Here is a 20823-nt window from a genome sequence, read left to right on the forward strand (position 1 = left end):
TCTGGCTCCTAGAAAGAGGACCCAAAACTGGCCCTCAGGACCCTTTGCTGTGTCTCCTGTAGAAAGGAGGCAGGAGGGGATGGAATACCATGTTCATGGTGGTGGACTCCAGAGGGAGGAGCAGATTGGTTGTGCGGGGAACAGGGAGTGAAGACAAGAATGAGGCAGAAGGGGGCAAGTGGTATTGAGATTTCTAAGTTGATTTTTTAAAAAGATTATTTGAAAGGCAGGTTACAGGGAGAGAGGGAAAAGACAGAATCTTCTCATGGCTGCAATGGCCAGGGCTGGTCCAGTCCAAAGTCAGGGCCAGGAGCTTCTGAGGGGTTCAGAGGCTCAAGCACTCGGGCCATCCTTCACTGCTTTCCCAGGTGCATTAGCAGGGAGTTGGACTGGAAGTGGAGCAGCTGGGACTCAAACTTGTGCCCATATGGGATGCCTGTACCACAAGTAGCAGCGTTACCCAATATATCACTGTTCTGGCTCCCAATAAAACATAAGCTCTATTACAGATACAACATTTATATTTAAACATTTGTGAGGCCCTGTGAAGCTCAGTGGTCTATAGTGATGTGAATGTGGATTCCTGAGATTTTGGGAGGTAAATGGGCAAACTGGATAGAGCTCTGTCACATTTTCAGTGTGGCAGGGTCCTTGCCAAGGAGACATTTCATCTGGAGGTGGCGTGACATCTATCCCCTCCATTGTCAGTATGCTGTGGAGGCCTATGGAAGGCTGCCCATGCTGCTTAGCTGCGCTTGTGAGCTCAGCCATTGTTCCATGTCCCACTTTGCCTCCCTGCCTCTGGGCTTGTGTGGTATCTGGCATCAGTGGTATCAGTGTGACGTAGGAGAAGGACACAGAGAATTTGGATCTTAAAGATCCAGGATAGTGTCATAGCTTTGTGGCTATTTGACCACAGGCACACAACTTCCCTTGCTTCCATCCCACGGTGGCAGGGTAAAACTCACCAATAGCTTACCTACCTGTACAGAACAGCTGAGTGACCCCATGGACACGGATGTGCTGAGTGAACTGGGAACCATTACACATGTACTGGCTAAGCAAACAAGCAATAGCCTGCTAACCACAAGCCGCTTTGTGGTCAAGGAACGCTCCTGGCAGGCACTGGGTGGGGAAGCCATTGCCTCAGAGCCACATGTCTATGAGTGGCTGCTACCCCAGCATGCTTTAGAGGGACACTTCAGGGGACAGGAGCGAGCTTGGGCCATCACTTGTCATCGGATCCCTTCGGGTCCATGCCTTCTCTGTCTTCCACATAAACTTCTTCAGTTTATTAGTTACTATAATTACTCTTGTACCTGTCTCCAAAGCCACAGACATTTATTAAAGCTCTCGAAATGGTGCCAGGTTCTGAGGCAGGGAGGCAAAGCTGCTCTAGACTTGCTCCTGCTTTCAAGGTACTTCCTTGGAGCCAGCCAGGAGGAGTGAAGATTCCAGAAAGAGGATATCCAAGCACTAGCCAGTTGCAAACACCTGCATTGTTGGCAGTTTGTGTGCCAATCATTTCTTTGCCTTTAGCTTGGCCAGCCTGAACGAGATGTGTGGTTGCCATTTAAGTTTTTATTTTTAGTTGACAGATCTACAGAGATAAGGAAAGACAGAGAGAGGAGGTTTTCCATCTGCTGATTCACTTCCGAAAAGGCTGCAATAGCTGGAGCTGATCTGCTGTGAAGCCAGAGGCTTCTTCCAGTTTTCGCACATGAGTGCAGGGTCCCAAGGCATTGGGCCATCCTCTAATGCTTTCCTGGGCCACAAGCAGGGAGCTGAATAAGAAGTGGAACAGCTGGGACATGAACCAGTGCTCATATGGCATGCAAGGTGGAGGACTAGTTTATTGAGCCATGGCATCATGTGGTCACCATTTACAGCTGTGGCAGAATTTGTGCTTTTCTCCTTAAACTACATTGTCTACTAGGCCTTCTAGAATGTTCATCCTGGTTTACCCACCCATTTCTTATTTGTTCTCTTATGGCACTATTTTCAGGGAGAATGCTTCCTAGTAGAGAAACACTGGATCCTGCCTTGCTTCTGCCCTGAATGCTCTCCCTCCATATCCCCCCGCTGCTCCATACCCACCCCTCACTGCATGGCTGAGTCTTGTGTAGGCTTCGGGTCTTTGCTTCATTGTCACCTCCCTGCCACCTGAATGTTCCTAACTGTGCTTTGCCTTGGATGTTATGTGTTTGCATGTCTGTGAGCTGCTTGAGGACAGGGGCCATGCCAGTTGGAACCCATGCCTGGCATGCAGTCTAGAATGAATGTGTCAGTCTCTGGGTTATTCAGGGATCTTACTTGACAATATTTGCAGAACAACCCACCTTTTATTTCAAGGCTCCTCCCACGGGGCTGGGGACCTCCTTGTCTTCCAGTTGGCAAAGCTCCCTCTTGCTAACCCTCTCCCTTTCCTTTTTTCTTCCATCCGATGATTCACTTCCCAAGTGAGCGCAAAGCCGATGGGGCCGCCGGGATTAGAACCGGTGCCCATATGGGATCCCAGGTGTGCAAGGCGAGGACCTTAACCACTGCGCCACCGCACCGGGCCCCTCCCTTTCCTTTTGCAAACTCACCTCTGTTCCCTAAGGCTTTGGCTCTGAATGAACAAAGCGCAGGAAGGCTTGAAGGCAATTTCTTCTCTCCTGCTTGCCCATTCCTGCACACAACAGAAGTCAAAGCAAGCCTGCCTGCCCAGGTGGGTCCAGCAAGGAGCAGGACAGGCCAGAGATCTGGATCTTAGAATGTTGTTCCAGTCAAACTAGAAAGACCAGAGAAGGTGATTGCTTTTTCTCTTTTCTTTTCTCTCCTCCCCTCCCTTCCCTTCCCTTCCCCTCCCCTCCCTTCCTGGCAGAGGGTCCAATTTCTCATGCTGCTCCATGGTGCACACTGCTTGCTTCTGAATGAGGCTTTGTATAGTTGAGACTGAGTGGTGTGAACCACAGCTGAACCCTAGCTGCAAGGGAGCCAGGGCATGTGTTTTTTGGCTTCTTCCTTGGCAAGAGAGATCTCAGAATATGGGGCAAGACCAAAATGTAGATGCCACAGATGACACATAAATGCCACAGATGACACATAAATGCCATCGTGGTGTAGTTCCCAACACGTTGGACCTTGAGACAGTGATTCCAGGGACTGGCTGCCAGAGGAAGCCACCCAGCAAACTCCTGGCCCATTGGTGGGGAACATTGGCAATGCCGTCCTTGTTTCTCCAAGCCTGGGTGGCATATCACTTACGCCAGACAAGCATCCTGGGATGCTAAGGTGCAGGGTGCGAAGGTCAAGTCAAAGCAACTGAGGGAGGGCAGAGCGTGAGTCCCAACCTTGCCTGAACTAGCTTCTACTTCTGCTGCCACCTTTCCTGTCACCAGTTAAGTGTCTGCAGGGTCTAAGCTTGGAGATGCCATCCTCTGTGTATGCAGAGGGCACTCTTTGTCATGGGAATGAAGACCCCATGAGGAATACACTGCAGGGGATTGACAGTAATGGTGTGCAGTGAAGGCAAGATGCCAGGGGGATTTGAGCTGGCAAATGGAAAGTCCTCACCTTTACCTCTGAAAGCCTGAGTCTGCAATGGGAGGGTGTCGGCATCTCCCACATCTGTCCTCACAGGAGAGGTGAGCATGGGTTTCTATAGGCTCTTGGGAAGTAATTTCACTCCATCACCCCTGGCAAGTCAAGGGCAAAGGAAGGTAGTGCAAGGGGAGAGACTGAAGCTCCAGACAGCTCTAGCTGTTGTCCGACCCCCAGCTAGTGGAGAGGTGCTGGGACCAAGTTGTCCAGGGCAGATTGAAGACTAGAGATCCTTCTCTGCCATGTGCTCAGCTGGGAAAGGCTCCAAGGTCCGGAGAGATCTTGGAAGAAGCAAAGAGACCCTGCCAAAAGTCACAGTCACAGTGAGACTTGGGAGCCACGTGACCTGACTCAGCATTAGGGTTAGTGGGTTGGGAGAATAGATCAGTTTGCTAGAGTGGCTATATCAGAAGTACCCCCAATCTGAGTGCCTTTAACAACAGATATGTATTGTCCCATGATTCTGGAGGCTGCAAGTCCAAGATCAAAGTGTTCTCAGGGCCAGGTGAGCTGTTCTTCCAGCTTCTGGCTCAGCCATGGTGAATGTTTGCAGACTGGCCACTTTCCCAGGGTCCTGGGGGAACTATACCTGCATCTTTGGTCTTTCTTGGGGTGAGGACTCAGCCTAGGGGACCAGGGCCCACCTTTGGTCTCTTTACTGTCTGTGACAACACTTCTAAATAAGGTATATTCTGAGGTAGCAGTGTGTGTGTGTGTGTGTGTGTGTGTGTGTGTGTGTGTGTGTGTGAGAGAGAGAGAAGACTTCTGTTTCGGAAGGTAACATCCTTCCCTGATTAGTAGTAGATCCCACCTGTGAGTTTGGGGGCCCACTCTGCATTCATGTCTGCACCCCCATCACTGTGCTCACCATCAGCTTGGCCACCCAGGGCCATCCTGTGCCAGACACTGTGCTGGTCTCTGTACTGGGTCACCATGCCATGTTAAGTCATCCTGCCTCCTTCATCCATCATGTGACCACCTGCTGGGGAGCTGCCTCCCACCTCTGTGTCCTGTTTCACCTATGATACCAGGCAGGGACGTATGGCTGTGGCTATGAACTTGGTCTGCAGGAGTGAGCGACATGGTGGTGGCTGGGACAGTCGCTTTCTGCACACCAATACTGCAAAGACTCGGTGGCTGTAGCAGATTAGCACACCGGTGCCTGGAAGAGGCAGGGATGTGGGGAGGGCCTAGCCAGCACAGGGCTTGGTGGCCAGCTGTGCTGGCTCCCATCCCTCCATCCCCTGGGATTGCCCTGCACTGAGGAAGTTCTCTCCTTGGGCTGAGCAGGCCAAATGCTCAGGGAAGATAAGGTGCATGCCAAGGTCACAGTGCCTTGCCTCTGCCTTCTTTCCTCTACACCTGGCCCCCATCCTCTGCTGCTGTTTCCCAGAGTGTGTGTCTGATCCCAGGCCAGGCCATTCCACCTCATCCTGACCTGCAGCTCCAACCTCACTTCTTCCTGCTGCTCCCCCTCATGCTTGCCTAAGGCTGCAGCAGGTGTTCCCCAAGGGACTGATGGGAACTGAGGTTGTGCTAGGTGCCCAGGGCTGGGGTCAGCCTGGGGTCCAGCCTCCTTCCAAAGACCTTTGCCCTTGAAAATGAGGTGTAACCTCAAGGGGGCAGGATAGTTAGTGTGGGAACTGAGTCTTTGAATCTTAGAGGTCCTCGCAACTTCAGAACACCCCCAACACAAGCTCCTCTTGGCTACGGATGGGGGAGGCTGAGGCCCAGGGATGCAGGTAGTAGACGGTGCCAAGGTCAAACGCAGGGTGGGCGGTGCCAGGCTGCAGAGGCCAGGCCTTGAGGGATGAGGCCAGTGCTTCTTCCAGGTGCTTCTTCCTGTGGCTCTCAGGTCCCAAGAAAGAGGAGGAGGTCCCTTCCAGAGCTTAAGGGGAAGGAAAGGTCTCCGAAAAAGGTGCTTGAGAAGGGGGAGGCAGGGGATGAACTTGGGGGTTTGTGGGAATGTAGGGCCGAGCTCCCGCCTCCAGCAACGTGTGGGGCGCCCTGGAGCAGGAGCGTGTGGGCAGTTGGGGCCCCGCACCGGCCAGGGCGGGGTGAGTCACGGCCCAGCTGCTCCCATTGTGCGGCCCCGCGGCGGCGGCGGCGGCAGAGCTGCGGGCCGAGCGCGAGGAGGTGGAGCCCCGGGCTACGGGCTCCGGCGCCTGCGTCCGCCCGAGCCCGCCCGGCTTTGCGCTGCGAAAGGCCGGACGGCAGCCCGGCGGCCGCGCCTGGGAGCGAGCGGGGAGGGACATGGGGCACGGCGATCGGCCGGGGCCCTGCAGGCTCTTGAGCCCCCAGGTACGGTGGGGTGGGGCGGGACGCGGGGTGCGGGCCGCCTCCGGGAGGGGCTGAGCCGCGGGGACGCGCTTGGGCCGGGAGTGGGGGGAGCCCCCGTGCGGGGATCCTGACCCCGCCCTCCTCCTCCCCCAGGACTCTCTACTAGGCCCCCGCAACGCCCCCTTCTTCTCACCCGGGTCTCGGGTTCCTTCGTGAGCCAGAGCTTCCCAAGCCGCGTCCCTGACCATGGCCAATGGACGGATCCCGCCGCCCGGGGGCGCCTCCCCGCTACCCCAGGTGACCGATGCGCGGGGGTGGGGTGGGGGTGCAGAGGAGCGCAAGGTTCGTCTTCTGGCCAGCCTTGGCACTCCAAGCAACGGGCTTGGTATTTCCCAGGAGCCTGGGAGAGGTTGGTTGTTGGGGTGCTGCCCCAGGCCGGTGGGGGAAGGGAGTGCAGGAAAAGGGGTTGCTGTGGAAGAGGGAGCCTGTCGACCTCCCCACCTCTTCAGCTCAGATTGGAGTTGGGGTCCTTAGATGAGGCCGTCTGGGCCCAGCAGGTCCGGGTACCCTTGGAGGAGCCCCCTCTGAGTCCAGACACGGAGGAGGAGGACGATGACTTGGGCAAGACTTTGGCCGTGAGCAGGTTTGGGGACCTCATCAGCAAACCCCCGGCCTGGGACCCGGAAAAACCCAGCCGCAGCTTCAGCGAGCGGGACTTTGCGTGTGGGTAGCCCCCGGGCCCCCCTAGTGTGGCTGCCCTCACCATCATCACCTTCATCGCGCCCCCATCACTGCGCTCACCACCGGCTTGGCCACCCAGGGCCATCCCGTGCCGGACACTGTGCTGGACTCTGTGCTGGGCCACCATGCCATGTTAAGTCATCCTGCCTCCTTCACCCATCACGTGACCACCTGCTGGGGAGCCGGGGAGGTGGGGGGCTCAGAATAGGGTGGATGCAGGGTAATGGGCCTGGGCCTCCCCTCTTGACCTTCGTCTTTGTCTTTGGTCCTGCCCTATCTCCCTCCTAGTGACTCTTGTCCTTCCTGCTGTCTCATGCCCTCCTCTCCCCACCCCCATTTCATGATGGTCCCTCTCCATCGCTCCTCTCCCCAATGTTAACCAGGCCTCCTCTGTGACAGGAGCCTGGACACTCTGTCGGGCGGGGCAGGGGTGGAGTGGGGAGCACTGGGGGTGTTCTTGTTTGAGCCTTGAGCTAGAATGGGGTGTGTTTCCCTGGGGTAGGGAGGGGCCCCCCTTCTGTGTCAGGGCCTCAACCGGCTCTCCTGCACCCCCAGTTCACCGGCACACATCCCACCACACCCACCACCCGCTTTCGGCGCGCCTGCCTCCACCTCATAAACTGCGGCGGCTGCCCGCCACTTCTGCCCGGCACTCCAGGAGGAAGCGGAAAAAGGAGAAGACCTCTGCTCCCCCTTCGGAGGGCACCCCTCCCATCCAGGAGGAAGGGGCAGCTGGGGCCGATGACGAAGAGGATGAGGAAGAGGAGGAGGGAGAGGAAGAAGAGGAAGGGGAGTCTGAGGCAGAACCTGTGGAACCCCCAACCTCAGGGTCCCCCCAGAAGGCAAAGGTAGCGTCTGTGCCTTGGAGAGAGGGGTGAGGATATGGTGGGACGGGGGCAGGTGAGTTGAGGCAGGGCCTGGATTGCACCTGTTTATCCACAGTTTTCCATCGGAGGCAGTGATGAGGATGACAGCCCACGCCTGGCTGGGAGGGCCACCTTCGCCAGGTCGCTGCCTGCAGTGGGCCCACACCCTGACAAGAGCCCGCAGCACTTGGTCAGGTACTAGTCCTGGGCCCCAGCTGAGCAGAACCCAAGGTCACCCTCTTCTTCACCCCAGAGAGAAGAGTAGAGGAAAAGAGAGGGGAGCCTTCTCTGTCCACCTGGCTTACTCTGCAGGAGATGCTGAGCTGAGGGAGTGAGGAAGAAGATGGGGATGAAGGCAGAGGAGGGGTACCAGTGAGGTGGGAAGGACTGGAGTGATGGGTGATGGAGGTGGGGGTGGGGAGCCAGGCCTGCTTCTTTTTCTGTCCAGGAGGGCCTTGGCTAGTGCCCGGGAGGGCCTTGGCTAGTGCTGCAGGCCTCCTGGGAAGTTTGTCAAGTCCAAGGCTGCTTCGTTGCCTTTCCAGCTCCCCCAGCCCGCGAACCCGGGCCTCCCGGGTGGCTGGGGAGAAGACCCGGCCCTGGAGCCCATCGGCCAGTTACGACTTGAGGGAGCGGCTGTGTCCAGGCAGTGCCCTAGGCAACCCGGGGGGCCCGGAGCAGCAGGTGCCCACGGATGAGGCGGAGGCCCGGATGCTGGGCTCTGCGGACCTGGATGACATGAAGAGTGAGTGATTCCTGGGGCACCTTCATTGTCTGGGACGCCCCCGTGGGGACACCTGGCCTGCCAGGGACCTCTGAGAGTGTCTGCTAGCCCCTGTCCAGGGGCCAGGGCCCTGTCAGCATCCCTGGCTGATGGCGTGAGGTCAGTGCTGCCCCACACAGCCACCTCTCTGGTTGCCAAAGCTGAGGTTTGCCCTTGGGACACTTCCACCTTGCAGGCCCGACTCTGTCCTCTGAGTCACCCCTGGAATGAGGGATCCCCTCTCCCTATGTCCCCCAGGTCTGGACTCCCCTTCAAGCTAGGGTTGCTAAAGCCGGGCCGCTCTGCTCACCCAGACCCTGCTTTTCCCTGTGTCAGGCGCTCCTTACCCCTGCAGCCCCCTCCTCGGCCAGGCCTGGCTGTGATCTTGGTACATTCCTTCCATCTTATCAGTACCCTGGCTTCTGTGCCACCTGTCATCGTGCATAGGGCTTCGTGCCGAGGCCGGGGCCATCACATCACTGTCCCGCCCTGTTGCCCTTCTCTTCCTCCTCCTCAGGCTGTGGGTGGGGTAGGGGGAGGGAAGGGTAGGGCTTTGAGCTCAATACGTCATGGAAAGTTGCCAGGGCCTGAGGACAGGGGCAGGAACAATCCGATGGCAGCAGTGGCAGCAGCAGCCGTGGTGGCAGAATGGGAGGGTCAAAGGGAGGACCTGTTTACAGACCCAGGGGGAGTTGACAGGGACAAGGAGCAGGCTTGGGGACACGGGGTGTCAGTCAGGGTCGGGAGGGCTGGCCACTTGCCGCTCCAGTTGGAAGGAGACCATTCTGGCCTCCCAGGAGAGCCGTAAGGAGCAGGGACTGAGGTCTTGGCCACTGCGCGGGACAATGACAGCACTAATGGAGGAGACCACAGAGCCCAATGGGATGCTGAGCCCTGGGCTAGGAGACGCCGAAGGCATGGGCCCCACTGGCAATCGAGCCCCCAGCCCGGGAGGTTCCCTGGCCTCTGAGGACCTGGAGATGTTTGTGCTGGACTTTGAGGACTGTGTTCCTTGGCAGCCCGGGGGCCAGCTAAGTCCCTTGGCGGGGGCAGCAGCTTGTAAGTAACTGAGTGGCAAGCCTTGGCCTACTTGCCGGCCTGGGACAAGGGGTAGAGTGGCAGGGAGGGGAGCCCTGCTGAGTGTGCAGGGTATGTACCTACTGGGTGAGCCCATGGGAAGTGCTGGGAGTTTAGTGCCTGGGGCACCTGTCAGTTACAGGGACTTTAGGGGAGGGGTGGTGACGGTGGCAGGGCCTCAAGGTCCACCCAGGGTTGGGGATGGGCTGGGGACTAGCTGGAGGTATAGCTGGGGTCTTCCTTTTGATTGACACTTGGCTGATCTTTCTCCCTTCTTGAGTTTTGCTTCCTGACGACTGTGATAGCCACATTGTGGGCTGTGGTCCTGGCAGCCTGGTCCCTCAGTGACGTGTGTGCCTTCCCGTTAGCCTGGTTGGGCAGAGCAGGAGCCTGGGGTGGCCCTGAGCCTGGCTCTCCTGCATTCACCAGGCGCTCGCTCCTCCCTGCAGGCCATCGACTGGAGGACAATCCTGGCGTGCGGCGGCATCTGGTGAAGAAGCCGTCCCGGGTGCAGGGTGGGAGGGGCAGTCGAGCTGGCCTGGCCCCCACGGTACGCCAGAAGAAGAAGAAACAGCAGCCTGACCGGAGGCCACATGAGGTGTGGCACCCCAGAGTGTGGGGCTGTGGCCTCTGTATGCCCTCTGCCCCGAGCCCTGTCTCCCTGTCCTGCACCTGACCTGCTCGTCCCAGCTGTCCCTGTGCTTGGCATCCAGGTGTTCGTGGAACTGAACGAGCTGATGCTGGATCGCAGCCAGGAGCCGCACTGGCGGGAGACAGCACGCTGGATCAAGTTTGAGGAGGATGTGGAGGAGGAGACAGAGCGCTGGGGGAAGCCCCACGTGGCTTCGCTGTCCTTCCGCAGCCTGCTGGAACTCAGGAGGACCATTGCCCATGGTGGGGACTTGGGCTGGGCCCCTTCATCCCCACATAGCTCAGCCTGGGCTGGGTGCCTGGCCCCTGCTGCCTCCCCCCACCCCTGGGCTCCTGAGCCCAGACAAGATCTGGCTGCTCCTTTGGGGCCATGGAGATCCCATGCCTTAGCAGCCTGTGAGCTCTGAGGTGTCTTGTACTGTGCCCAGCACCCAGTAGATGTTCAGTACCCATGCAGCACACAGTAGGTCTTTAGTACTGGCCCATGGAGCTGTGGATCTGATTAGGCACTGAGGCACTTGGCTCGCCCAGCCTGCCCTAGAAGAGCAAGGTGGTGTGGTGGGAGGTGGCGGTGAGTGGGTGGGTGGACGGGCCCATGCCCCTCTGTTGGCCACACCCCTAGGAGCTGCCCTTTTGGACTTGGAGCAAACCACACTGCCTGGCATTGCGCACCTGGTGGTGGAGACCATGATTGTGTCGGACCAGATCCGGCCGGAGGACAGGGCCAGTGTATTGCGCACATTGCTGCTGAAACACAGGTGTGGGCTGGGGGGCTGGGGGACCCTCCCAGGCTGCGCATGAGGGTGCCATTCCTTTTAGTAGCTGTTGGAAGCCCCGACCGTCTGCTTCTCATCTAATGCAATCCCCCATCAACCTGCCTCTCCTCTTTCCCCCAGCCATCCCAACGATGACAAGGACAGTGGCTTTTTCCCCCGAAACCCATCGAGCTCCAGCGTGAACTCCGTCCTGGGAAACCATCATCCAACCCCCAGTCATGGCCCCGACGGCGCTGTGCCCACCGTTGCTGATGATGTGGGCGAGCCAGCCCCGCTCTGGCCTCATGACCCAGACGCCAGGGAGGTCAGTGACCTCGTGTGGACATGGACTGGGTGGGCCTGGGAAGGGGTTGGGTCTGGTGTGAAGTTGCTGAGCAGATCGGGATTGGCTGTGTGTGCTGAGGTCCCTGAAGGATAGGGATCTAGCTGGGCGGTGTGGCCGAGCTGGGGGAGCCATCTGAGTGCCAGCACGTGGCTGAGGGGGTGGGATTGGGTGTCGAGGAGGGGTGCAGACCCCAGGCTGGGAGGGTGGGGGCTGCGGGGGCCTCAGCCCTGGGCTGGCGTTGGGGGTGGGTGGGAGGGCCTACCATGGCCTGCGGTCTGGGTCCCAGCCCTATTCCAGTTCTGCGTCCTTAGAAGCCCCTCCACATGCCTGGGGGAGACGGCCACCGGGGGAAGAGCCTGAAGCTGCTTCAGAAGATCCCCGAAGATGCTGAGGCCACCGTTGTGCTCGTGGGTGAGAAGGGCTGGGCGCCCCTGTTGCCACCCGCAGTGCTTGACTTGAGCTCCACCTCCTCTGTGTTCAGCCAGGCCCCCTCCTGGCTCCTGCACCAGCAGGTGCAGTCTCATGACATAGAAGTGAGGAGGGACCCTGTAGCTGGGGGAGGGGGGGTTCTGTTTTTTTTTTGAGATTTATTTATTTTTACTGCAAAGTCAGATATACAGAGAGAAGATCTTCCATTTGATGATTCATTCCTCAAGTGACCACAATGACCAGAGCTGCGCTGATCCAAAGCCAGGAGCCAGGAGCCTCCTCCTGGTCTCCCGTGGGGGTGCAGGGTCCCAAGTCTTTGGGCCGTCCTCGACTGCTTTCCCAGATCATAAGCAGGGAGCTGAATGGGAAGCGGGGCTGCTGGGATTAGAACCGGCGTCCATATGGGATCCTGGTACATTTCAAGGCGAGGACTTTAGATGCTAGGGCGCTGCTCCCAGCCCATTGGGGGTTTCTTGATGCAGTGTACAACCTGCTCAACTGTACATGCCAACCCCAACTGATACCCACTTCTGAGTCTGCTTTGACTGTTCCCTTTTGCCTAGCGCTCCATGCCTCATTGTCCCCCCTTTCCTCCCTCCCGCCAGGCTGTGTGCCTTTCTTGGAGCAGCCAGCGGCTGCCTTTGTGCGGCTGAGTGAGGCTGTGCTCTTGGAGTCAGTGTTGGAGGTCCCTGTGCCAGTGCGCTTCCTGTTCGTCATGCTGGGACCCAGCCACATTAGCACCGACTATCATGAGCTGGGGCGCTCCATTGCCACCCTCATGTCTGACAAGGTTGGTGTTGTGCCCCAAGCCAGGGTTCCCAGACCTCTTCCCCTGGGGTCCTGCGTGGAGGGAAGGGTGGCTAAGGTTCGCTCCTGGGTGGGAGCTATGCTCTGGAGGCTGTTAGTGGGGGAGCTCTTGGTTCACGGGGCTGCAGGGCTGCAGGGCTGCTGGGCTGCAGGGCTGCTGGGCTGCGGGGCTGTGGGGCTGAGGGGCTGCTGGGCTGTGGGGCTATGGGGCTGAGGGGCTGCGGGGCTGCGGGGCTGTGGGGCTGCGGGGCTGTGGCAGGTAACTGAGGCAGTCCAGTACCAGAGCTTTGGAGGGGCTGTAGGCCTTAAAGGGGGGGGTCACTCCCTACCATAGCTTCTCAATGCCAGGGGTGATGATGTCCCAAACCCTTGTTTACCTGTGGGGTGCACTCAGCATGGCTCTTGGGGCCCCTGTGAGGTGGACCACATGGTGCCTCCTTAGGGGTTGCTGGTGGGCGTACCTGCAGGCCCTGGGGTATGGGGGGTGGTCAGGGCTCCTGGCCTGGACTGCCATGTGGGGAATGTGTGTTGGTAGATGGCAGTGGTATGGTGTGGCTGCGGATTCTGCCTTAACTGGCTCACTGATCCGGCCCCTTTTGCCCTCCACTCCATTCCACAGCTGTTTCATGAGGCTGCCTACCAGGCGGACGACCGGCAGGACCTGCTGAGCGCCATCAGCGAGTTCCTGGATGGCAGTATCGTGATCCCCCCATCGGAGGTAGAAGGCCGGGACCTGCTGCGCTCTGTGGCTGCGTTCCAGCGTGAACTGCTGCGCAAGCGGCGGGAGCGTGAGCAGACCAAGGTTGAGATGACCACGCGGGGCGGCTACCTGGCCCCTGGGAAAGGTCAGCACGCGCGCACACACACACCCCCTTCCAGGCAGGCTGGGCTTGGGTAGGTGGCAGGCGTGGGGGTCGTGGTCCGAGTCCCAGCAGCTCCCTTTTTCCCCCAGAGCTGGCTTTGGAGATGGGGGGCTCTGAGGTGGCCCCTGAAGACGACCCCCTCCTGCGGACAGGCTCTGTGTTCGGGGGGCTGATTCGGGACGTGAAGCGCCGGTACCCGCAGTACCCTAGCGACCTGCGGGACGCCCTACACTCGCAGTGCGTGGCAGCTGTGCTCTTCATCTACTTCGCTGCACTCAGTCCTGCCATCACCTTCGGGGGGCTGCTAGGTGAGGGGCTCCTCCGGGTCCTTCAAGGGCCCCTGTCACCTGCAGGGTGTCTGGGCCAGGGTGCTGGTTATAAAGTAAGGAGGCTGAGACAAGTGCCGGGAGGTACCCAGGGGATCATTCTTGAAGGGAAGAGGGTTGCCACGGGAAGGGGGCCCTCCTGCTACCCTGCTGCTGTTGGGGCCGTCGGCTTACTTTGGTTGAGCCGAGGGCCTGCCACTGAGCATGCCCACCCCAGGGGAGAAGACAGAAGGGCTGATGGGCGTGTCAGAGCTGATCGTGTCCACGGCTGTGCTGGGCGTCCTCTTCTCTCTGCTGGGGGCCCAGCCGCTGCTGGTGGTGGGCTTCTCTGGGCCTCTGCTGGTCTTTGAAGAGGCTTTCTTCAAGGTGAGAGTCTGGTCCGTGCGCTGCCCTGCTTGCCTGGTGGAGGGGCGGATGGGTCCCTGTAGGCACCCCTCCCGCAGCTGCACAAGGCAGCAGCCAGCAGGGCAGACCAGCTGTGGGTGACCTGCTGCCTTCCCCTGCTAGTTCTGCCAAGCTCAGGAGCTGGAGTACCTCACTGGCCGTGTGTGGGTCGGCCTCTGGCTGGTGGTCTTCGTGCTGGCCCTGGTGGCCGCAGAGGGCAGCTTCCTGGTGCGCTATATCTCGCCGTTCACCCAGGAGATCTTCGCCTTCCTCATCTCACTCATCTTCATCTATGAGACCTTCCACAAGCTCTACAAGGTGGCCACTGGAGAGCCATTGGGGTGGGCAGCGCCTTGGGTAGGACAGCAGGAGACAGGGCAAGAAGGGAGGAGGGCATTGTTGGGGCAATGGGGACTCCTGGGCCAGGTCGGAGCTGGAGGAAAGGGAGTCAGAGCTGGAGGGATGCCTGTTAAAGGCTGCAGGTGGCCGGCAGGAGGTTGTACAGTGAGCATGCACTAGCACAGCTGTGTGATGGACCAGAGACGCGGCCTCTGTGCTGAGGGACCAACGGTCCTCGGGTCCTTTTGACTGGAGGGCTGTGTGTATGTGCGTGCGCATGCGCAAGCGCAAGCTGTGGCTGAATGTGTGTTGTCATCTCTTCGGGTCCCACTGGTGATGAAACTAGGGTGGGTGATGAGATGTCCCTTGTTATCCTCACCCAGGTCTTCACAGAGCACCCCCTGCTGCCCTTCTACCCCCCAGAGGGGGCGCTGGAAGGAGTTCCAGAGGCCGGTTTGGAGCTGAACGGGAGTGCCCTGCCGCCTACCGAGGGTCCGCCAGGCCCCCGGAACCAGCCCAACACAGCCCTGCTCTCCCTCATCCTCATGCTAGGGACCTTCCTCATCGCCTTCTTCCTGCGAAAGTTCAGGAACAGCCGCTTCCTGGGTGGCAAGGTGTGTGGCTGCTGGCTGTGGTGCCCCCAAGTGTGGGGGGGTGCCACCTTTGGCAGGGGTCAGGGGCAGAAAGAGGGGTCCCAGGCAGGTGCTTGTGGCCCTCCCCTCCTCCACCTCCCTCTGCTTCCTTCCCCTCCTGGCAGGCGCGCCGCATCATTGGAGATTTTGGCATCCCCATCTCCATCCTCGTGATGGTCCTGGTGGATTACTCCATCACAGACACCTACACTCAGGTGCGTGAGCCCTGGCTACATGCGGCCAGCAAGGGGGCACCAGGAGCAGTGCTGGAACTCAGCTTAGTGTTGGGTGGGTGGGGCGAGGAGGAGCCCCTGGAGTTTTCAAAGCACCTGTTGGGGTGTGGGGCTGGAGGCCGGGTCTCGGCTCAGCGAGATGTGTCCCTTCTCTGCTTTTCACCACACCCGTGGCATGACGGTGACTTTAAAGGGTGCAACGCTAATTTCCCCCAAACCTGTCTACGCGTCAGCTCCTCCTGGCCTGCTGTGGGGGGCTGAGAACTCACAGGGGCCTTCTTGGTGCGGGGATGCCGCTGCGGCCTCGAGCCCTGCATTCTCCCTGCCTCGCAGAAGTTGACGGTGCCCACGGGCCTCTCGGTGACCTCGCCTCACAAGCGCACATGGTTCATCCCGCCCCTGGGCAGCACCCGGCCCTTCCCACCCTGGATGATGGTGGCGGCTGCTGTCCCTGCCCTCCTGGTCCTCATCCTCATCTTCATGGAGACACAAATCACAGCGTAAGTGGGTTGGGCGCCGGCTGGGTGGGGCAGGGGCTGGGCTCTCTCCTTGGCTTGGTGTCAGGGTTTAGGTAGGGGCATAGTGCTGGTCTAGGGGTGCAGCGGTCCTTAGGTCAGAGCAGGAGGAGGGGATGGGGCAGGCAGCTGGGGCAGGTGTGTTGGCCTGAGGACAGTGTCACCACCCCTGCGTGCATCGTGGCACATGTCAGCGCCGGGGACAGTGTGTTTCGTTATCCAGGCACACATGTGTCGCCCAACACAATGATGGGTGAGAGCCAGGATCAAGTGTTTGTGATAGTACCACACTGCCCACGGTGCGAGGACATGGCTCTGCTCCAGTGTGGAGGAATGGGGCTGCGGGGGAGGAGGGGATGGAAAGAGGGAACCGGCCCAGCCCCGCCTCTCCATGTCACCCTGCAGGCTCATTGTCAGCCAGAAGGCCCGGAGGCTACTCAAGGGCTCCGGCTTCCACCTTGACTTGCTACTGATCGGCTCCCTGGGTGGGCTCTGTGGTCTCTTTGGCTTGCCGTGGCTCACCGCCGCCACTGTCCGCTCCGTCACCCATGTCAACGCGCTCACCGTCATGCGCACTGCCATCGCACCGGGCGACAAACCCCAGATTCAGGAGGTGCGGGAGCAGCGGGTCACCGGGGTGCTCATCGCCAGCCTCGTGGGTGAGAGCGCGGCTGCTCCCCGCACCCCATCCGCGGCCCCGCAGCCCCTCTCCACCACGGAGCCTACAGCCTGGCCCACTCTGTCCCACGCCTGCCCACTCCCTTCTGAATGTGCTCACGTTCAGGCCAGCGCCCCCTCTGGCCCTGCTGCCCGGTGCTCCTGGAGCCTCCTCCCAGCCCTTCCCTGGTTCCCCGCCTTCTATAAATGGGAATGAGACCCTGCATCCTGCTGCCCCCAGCCCCGTCCGTCCTCATGGGGCTGGCTGCGGCACACCAGGTGTGTCCACCCTGGCGGGTTGCCTGAGGGACCGGCTGGGTTTGTGTCACTCTCACAGGCCTGTCCATCGTCATGGGGGCGGTGCTGCGTCGCATCCCGCTGGCTGTCCTCTTTGGCATTTTCCTGTACATGGGTGTCACGTCGCTGTCTGGCATCCAGCTCTCCCAGCGCCTGTTGCTCATCTTCATGCCAGCCAAGCACCACCCTGAGCAGCCCTATGTGACCAAGGTCAGGCCGGGAAGCACGGGGTGGGGGTGGGGAGGGGAGCTCCTGGGGCTGCAGGTGCACATGATGTACAGAGTGGCATGGCTGGGATGCGGGAGCAGGCTGGGCTTCCACGTGGTGAGGTCCCATGCCTGCCCTCCAGGTGAAGACGTGGCGGATGCACCTGTTCACCTGCATCCAGCTGGCCTGCATCGTGCTGCTCTGGGTGGTCAAGTCCACGGCGGCCTCCCTTGCCTTCCCCTTCCTGCTGCTGCTCACGGTGCCTCTGAGGCGTTGCCTGTTGCCCCGGCTCTTCCAGGAGAGAGAGCTACAGGCAGTAAGAGAAGGGGGCTTCTGACCGGGTGGGCAGTGTTGAGTCAGGTGGGTCCTGAAGCTAGAGACCTGGCTGCTGTATCTCCACCGGGCCACTTGCTGGCTGTGTGATGTTAGGCAGGTTACATGGTTGGAGGGGAGAGAGGGGGTCCTGCCACATTGGGCTGTCGGGAAGATTAAGTGCTCATCCAGGCAGTGCATTCAGTATAATGGTTTGGGACAGAGTAAGTTCAGCTGTGCGGGCTGTGGGCCGAGCAAAAGCACCTAAGGTTCAGGGGGGCGTTGGGTCCATCCTGTCCCCCTTAGCAGCTGGAAGAAGGGCATCCATGCTGAAATGTGGCAGACCAGGGGAGCAGGAGCAGGAGTGGCCATGGGTCTAGCCACCTGCTGGACCCGCTCCACCCTTGTGACAAATGTTATGATCAGCAGGTGCCTTGTGTCTGGGCTGCAGGTTTTGGGCAACTTGGGGTCATGGTCCCCTCAGAAAGAGGCAACAGGAGTGGCCAGGGCGGGGAGTAGCCTGCTGTGTCCCTGCTTCTCCCACTCTGCCCTTCTCCGCTTGCCTCTGCAGCTGGACTCGGAAGACGCCGAGCCCAACTTCGACGAGGACGGCCAGGACGAGTACAATGAGCTGCACATGCCCGTATGATGGACACCAGAGCCAAGGGACTCCTCTGCACCCCGAGCTGGGCCTGAATCCCTGGCTTCCCGCGGGGCTCCTCCTGGGGCTGGCCACAGGCAGCCTCCCCATAGACCAGCACAGGCTTTGCGTTCATTATAACCACACTCCTTGTCTGGCGTCTGCCTCTCATTCTCCCTCCCCACCCACCGCCTCTGGCTTCTTCTCCGGTTGTGCTTATCAATTTGGAAGGGGGACAAGGGGAGAATTCCATGATCAAGGCCATGGGCACTGGGGGGAAGCTTTAGGCAAGGACAGAGTCCTTGGAGAGGGTGGGGTGGGAGCAGTCAGGGCCACAGCAGGTCAGAGCTGGCGGGCAGTGCTTATCTTGCCCGCAGCACCCCCTCAAATGCAGCTGAGGAGCAGCAGGAAGCCCAAGGTCACCCTGGCTGGCAACTCCAACCCTGTTTAGGAAGGATGGGGCTGTAGAGACGGGGAGGAAGGCTGGCCCACTTCGGCCACGGAGGATGCCAGACCGGCTCCAGGGCTCAGGGCTCAGGGCTGGCTTTGGGGTCCCTGGGACCGTTATAGATTCTCTTGGCTTAAAAGAGGCAGTTTTGGGATTCCTGAGGCCGCTCCTTGTGCAACAATCTCTGCTCTGCCAGAAATAACCTGGGAGGCCTGGAGGAGGAGAAAGAGGAGGAGGAGGAAGAGGAGGTGGAAATGGGAGCCCGGTGCGGCACAGTTGCTAGGCAACCAGCACCTTGAGGAGGCCTTCCGTCCTTCGTGCTTCCCCCTGGTGGCCGCTCCCGCACACGGCAAGGCCCCCGTGGTCACGAGCAGGCGCGGCACTGCCACCTGCTGGACCCGCTGCGTTCCTTCGGTTTCCTCCGGTCTGGGCGAGGCGGCGGATGTCTGCGGTCCCGGGTTGCTCTGGACAGCCGGGACGGGGGCTCCCTCAGCCCCACACGTTCTCTGGGAGCTGGCTCCGCTCCCTGCGTATTCTGCCGTGCCGTTCTCGTGTGCATTCAGGCCAACAGCTTAGTTCCCCAACGGTAGGCCGCGGTGGGCTGTTTGCTGTGTTGGTCTGGAGCTGGGCCTTCCCAGCTGTCGCGGATTAGCCGCCTTTCTCTCCGGGCGCCTGCTCCCTGGGCCTCTGGCGCCGGGTGGCCTCTAATTGTGCTTGGCCCGCCTTGGTCGACGTGAGGACAGGAACCTTTCTCCCAAGGTAGGGTGGAATTTCGAAAGGTCAGCCGCACCCATGCCTACCGCGTGCAGAGCTGATTCCAGGCAAAGACATGGTGGGAACCTCCTATTCCAACCCTTCCTGCACCAGCCTGGCTCTCCTTGGGGCCTTGATGTGGTTTGGCTTCTGAAGAAGGGCCTGGCCCTCTCCCACACCCTCGGAGGGGAAAAGGGGGCTATCTGAGCCAGGGAGACTGGACTCTGCATTGGGCATAGGTGGTGTCAATCATTTCTTCTTGGCCATTAGCTGAGGACTCAACCATAAAATAGCGACTGCACGGAGTGGGAGGCTTTCGGAAGGGGAAGAGCGCAGTGTGGGCCACACAAAAGCTCAGGCTTCAGTGAGCCAGATGGCGATGGGGACAGCACTGTGGTGTAAGGGGTTAAACGGTGACCACCAGTGCAGGCATTTCATATGGACGCTGGCTGCTCCACTTTTGATCCAGCTCCCTGCCTGGAAAAGCAGCGGAATGGGGCCCAACGGCTTGAGCGCCTGCATCCATATTGAAGACCATAAGAAACTCCTGGCTCCTGGTTTCAGCCTGGCCCAGTGCTGGCTGTTGCAGTCTTTCGGGGAGTTAACCAGCAGATGGAAGATCTCTTTCTCTGTAACTCTTTCAAGTCAAATGAAATCAAATCAAATCAATCAACCAATTAATCTTAAAAGAGGAACAAAGGGGCCCAGCATGGTGGTCTAGTGGCTGAAGTACTCACCTTGAATGTGCCAGGATCCCATATAGGTGCCAGTTCTGGTCCTGGTGGCCCCGCTTCCCATCTGGCTCCCTGCTTGTGGCCTGGGAAAGCATTTGGGGGTGGCCCACAGGACCCTGCACCTGCGTGGGAGACCTGGAGCAGATTCCTGGCTTCGGGTTGGTTCAGCTCCAGCAGTTGTGGCTGCTTGGGGAGTGAACCAGCAGATAGAGGATCTTCCTATTTGTCTTTCCTCCTCTCTGTATATCTGACTTTGCAATAAAAATAAAATAAATCTTAAGAAGGAATAAAAGGAGAGCCCTCCTTCCCCAGAAGCATCAGAGCCTGGCATGCCAGTCACTGGAGCAGGTGTGAGTATTTGTTCCTTCCCATCTCACTTGCCAAGGGAGGGCAGAGATCCTCCTGCCCTGTGCTGGGCCTGGGGGGGAAGGGGTTTTATTCCTGATGGATAGGAGAGAGGGCCAAGGGGGCCAGGATGGGCATGGAAGCCACCAGGGAATAATGAGACAGGTGCACACCTAAAAAGGGACCTGATGGGTGGAGATGGCCAGAGAGCTGTCCTCGGGGACCATTTACTTATTTATAGACTGAGTTATTTTTACTTGAAAGAGTTAGAGAGAGAGCTGTATTTGCCAGTTCTTCTTCCAGGTCCCTCATGTGGATGCTCGGGCTCAAGCGCTGGAGTCATCCTCCGCTGCTTTCCTGGACCGTTAGCAAGGAGCTGGACCAGAAGTGGAGCAGCTGGGAGTAAAACTGACATCTGTGTGGAATGCTGGTGCTGCAAGGAAATGATGGGCCTATATGCCACTGTGCTGGCCTACTTATTTATTTTTAAGGATGTTTATGCATTTGCTTTAAAGGCAAGAGTTACATAGATGGGAAGATAGATTTTCCATCTGCCAGTTGATTCGCCAACTGGCCCCAACAGCAGAAACTGAAGTCAGAAGCTGAAGTCAGGGGCTTGGAACTCCGTCCAGGTCTCCTGTGTTGGTGCAGGGACCCAAATGCTTGAACTATCCTCCGCCGCTGGGTGAGAAATAGTGCAGCCAGTTCTGGAAGCCGGGGCTCATGTAGGATGCTGGTGTCCCAGGCAGTGACTTTCTCTGCCACATCATACACTGGTACCTGGATGTGCTCTGACTTCCACTTCCAGGGACCTCTGAGCATCCCCTCCCTGGGGTGTGGG

General features: G+C 59.3%; 1 protein-coding gene across 1 annotated transcript; it reads left to right on the forward strand.

Annotated features, from left to right (window-relative positions):
* The first annotated feature begins 5768 nt into the window (after positions 1-5768).
* Positions 5769-17811, forward strand: SLC4A3 (solute carrier family 4 member 3). Its single transcript, XM_040986576.1, has 23 exons — positions 5769-5886; positions 6019-6162; positions 6423-6588; positions 7162-7454; positions 7549-7667; positions 8015-8214; positions 9759-9907; positions 10023-10203; positions 10583-10718; positions 10857-11040; positions 11373-11472; positions 12096-12280; positions 12917-13142; positions 13250-13468; positions 13704-13852; positions 13994-14188; positions 14593-14823; positions 14967-15056; positions 15408-15574; positions 15995-16248; positions 16584-16753; positions 16893-17066; positions 17634-17811. The coding sequence occupies exons 2-23, from the start codon at positions 6112-6114 to the stop codon at positions 17709-17711; spliced, it is 3717 nt and encodes a 1238-aa protein (XP_040842510.1). The 5' UTR covers positions 5769-5886; positions 6019-6111; the 3' UTR covers positions 17712-17811.
* The last annotated feature ends 3012 nt before the right edge of the window (positions 17812-20823 follow it).

The sequence above is a fragment of the Ochotona curzoniae genome, unplaced genomic scaffold, assembly GCF_017591425.1.
Source record: "Ochotona curzoniae isolate NIBS_2020 unplaced genomic scaffold, NIBS_Ocur_1.0 contig_4514, whole genome shotgun sequence".
Classification (NCBI taxonomy): domain Eukaryota; kingdom Metazoa; phylum Chordata; class Mammalia; order Lagomorpha; family Ochotonidae; genus Ochotona; species Ochotona curzoniae.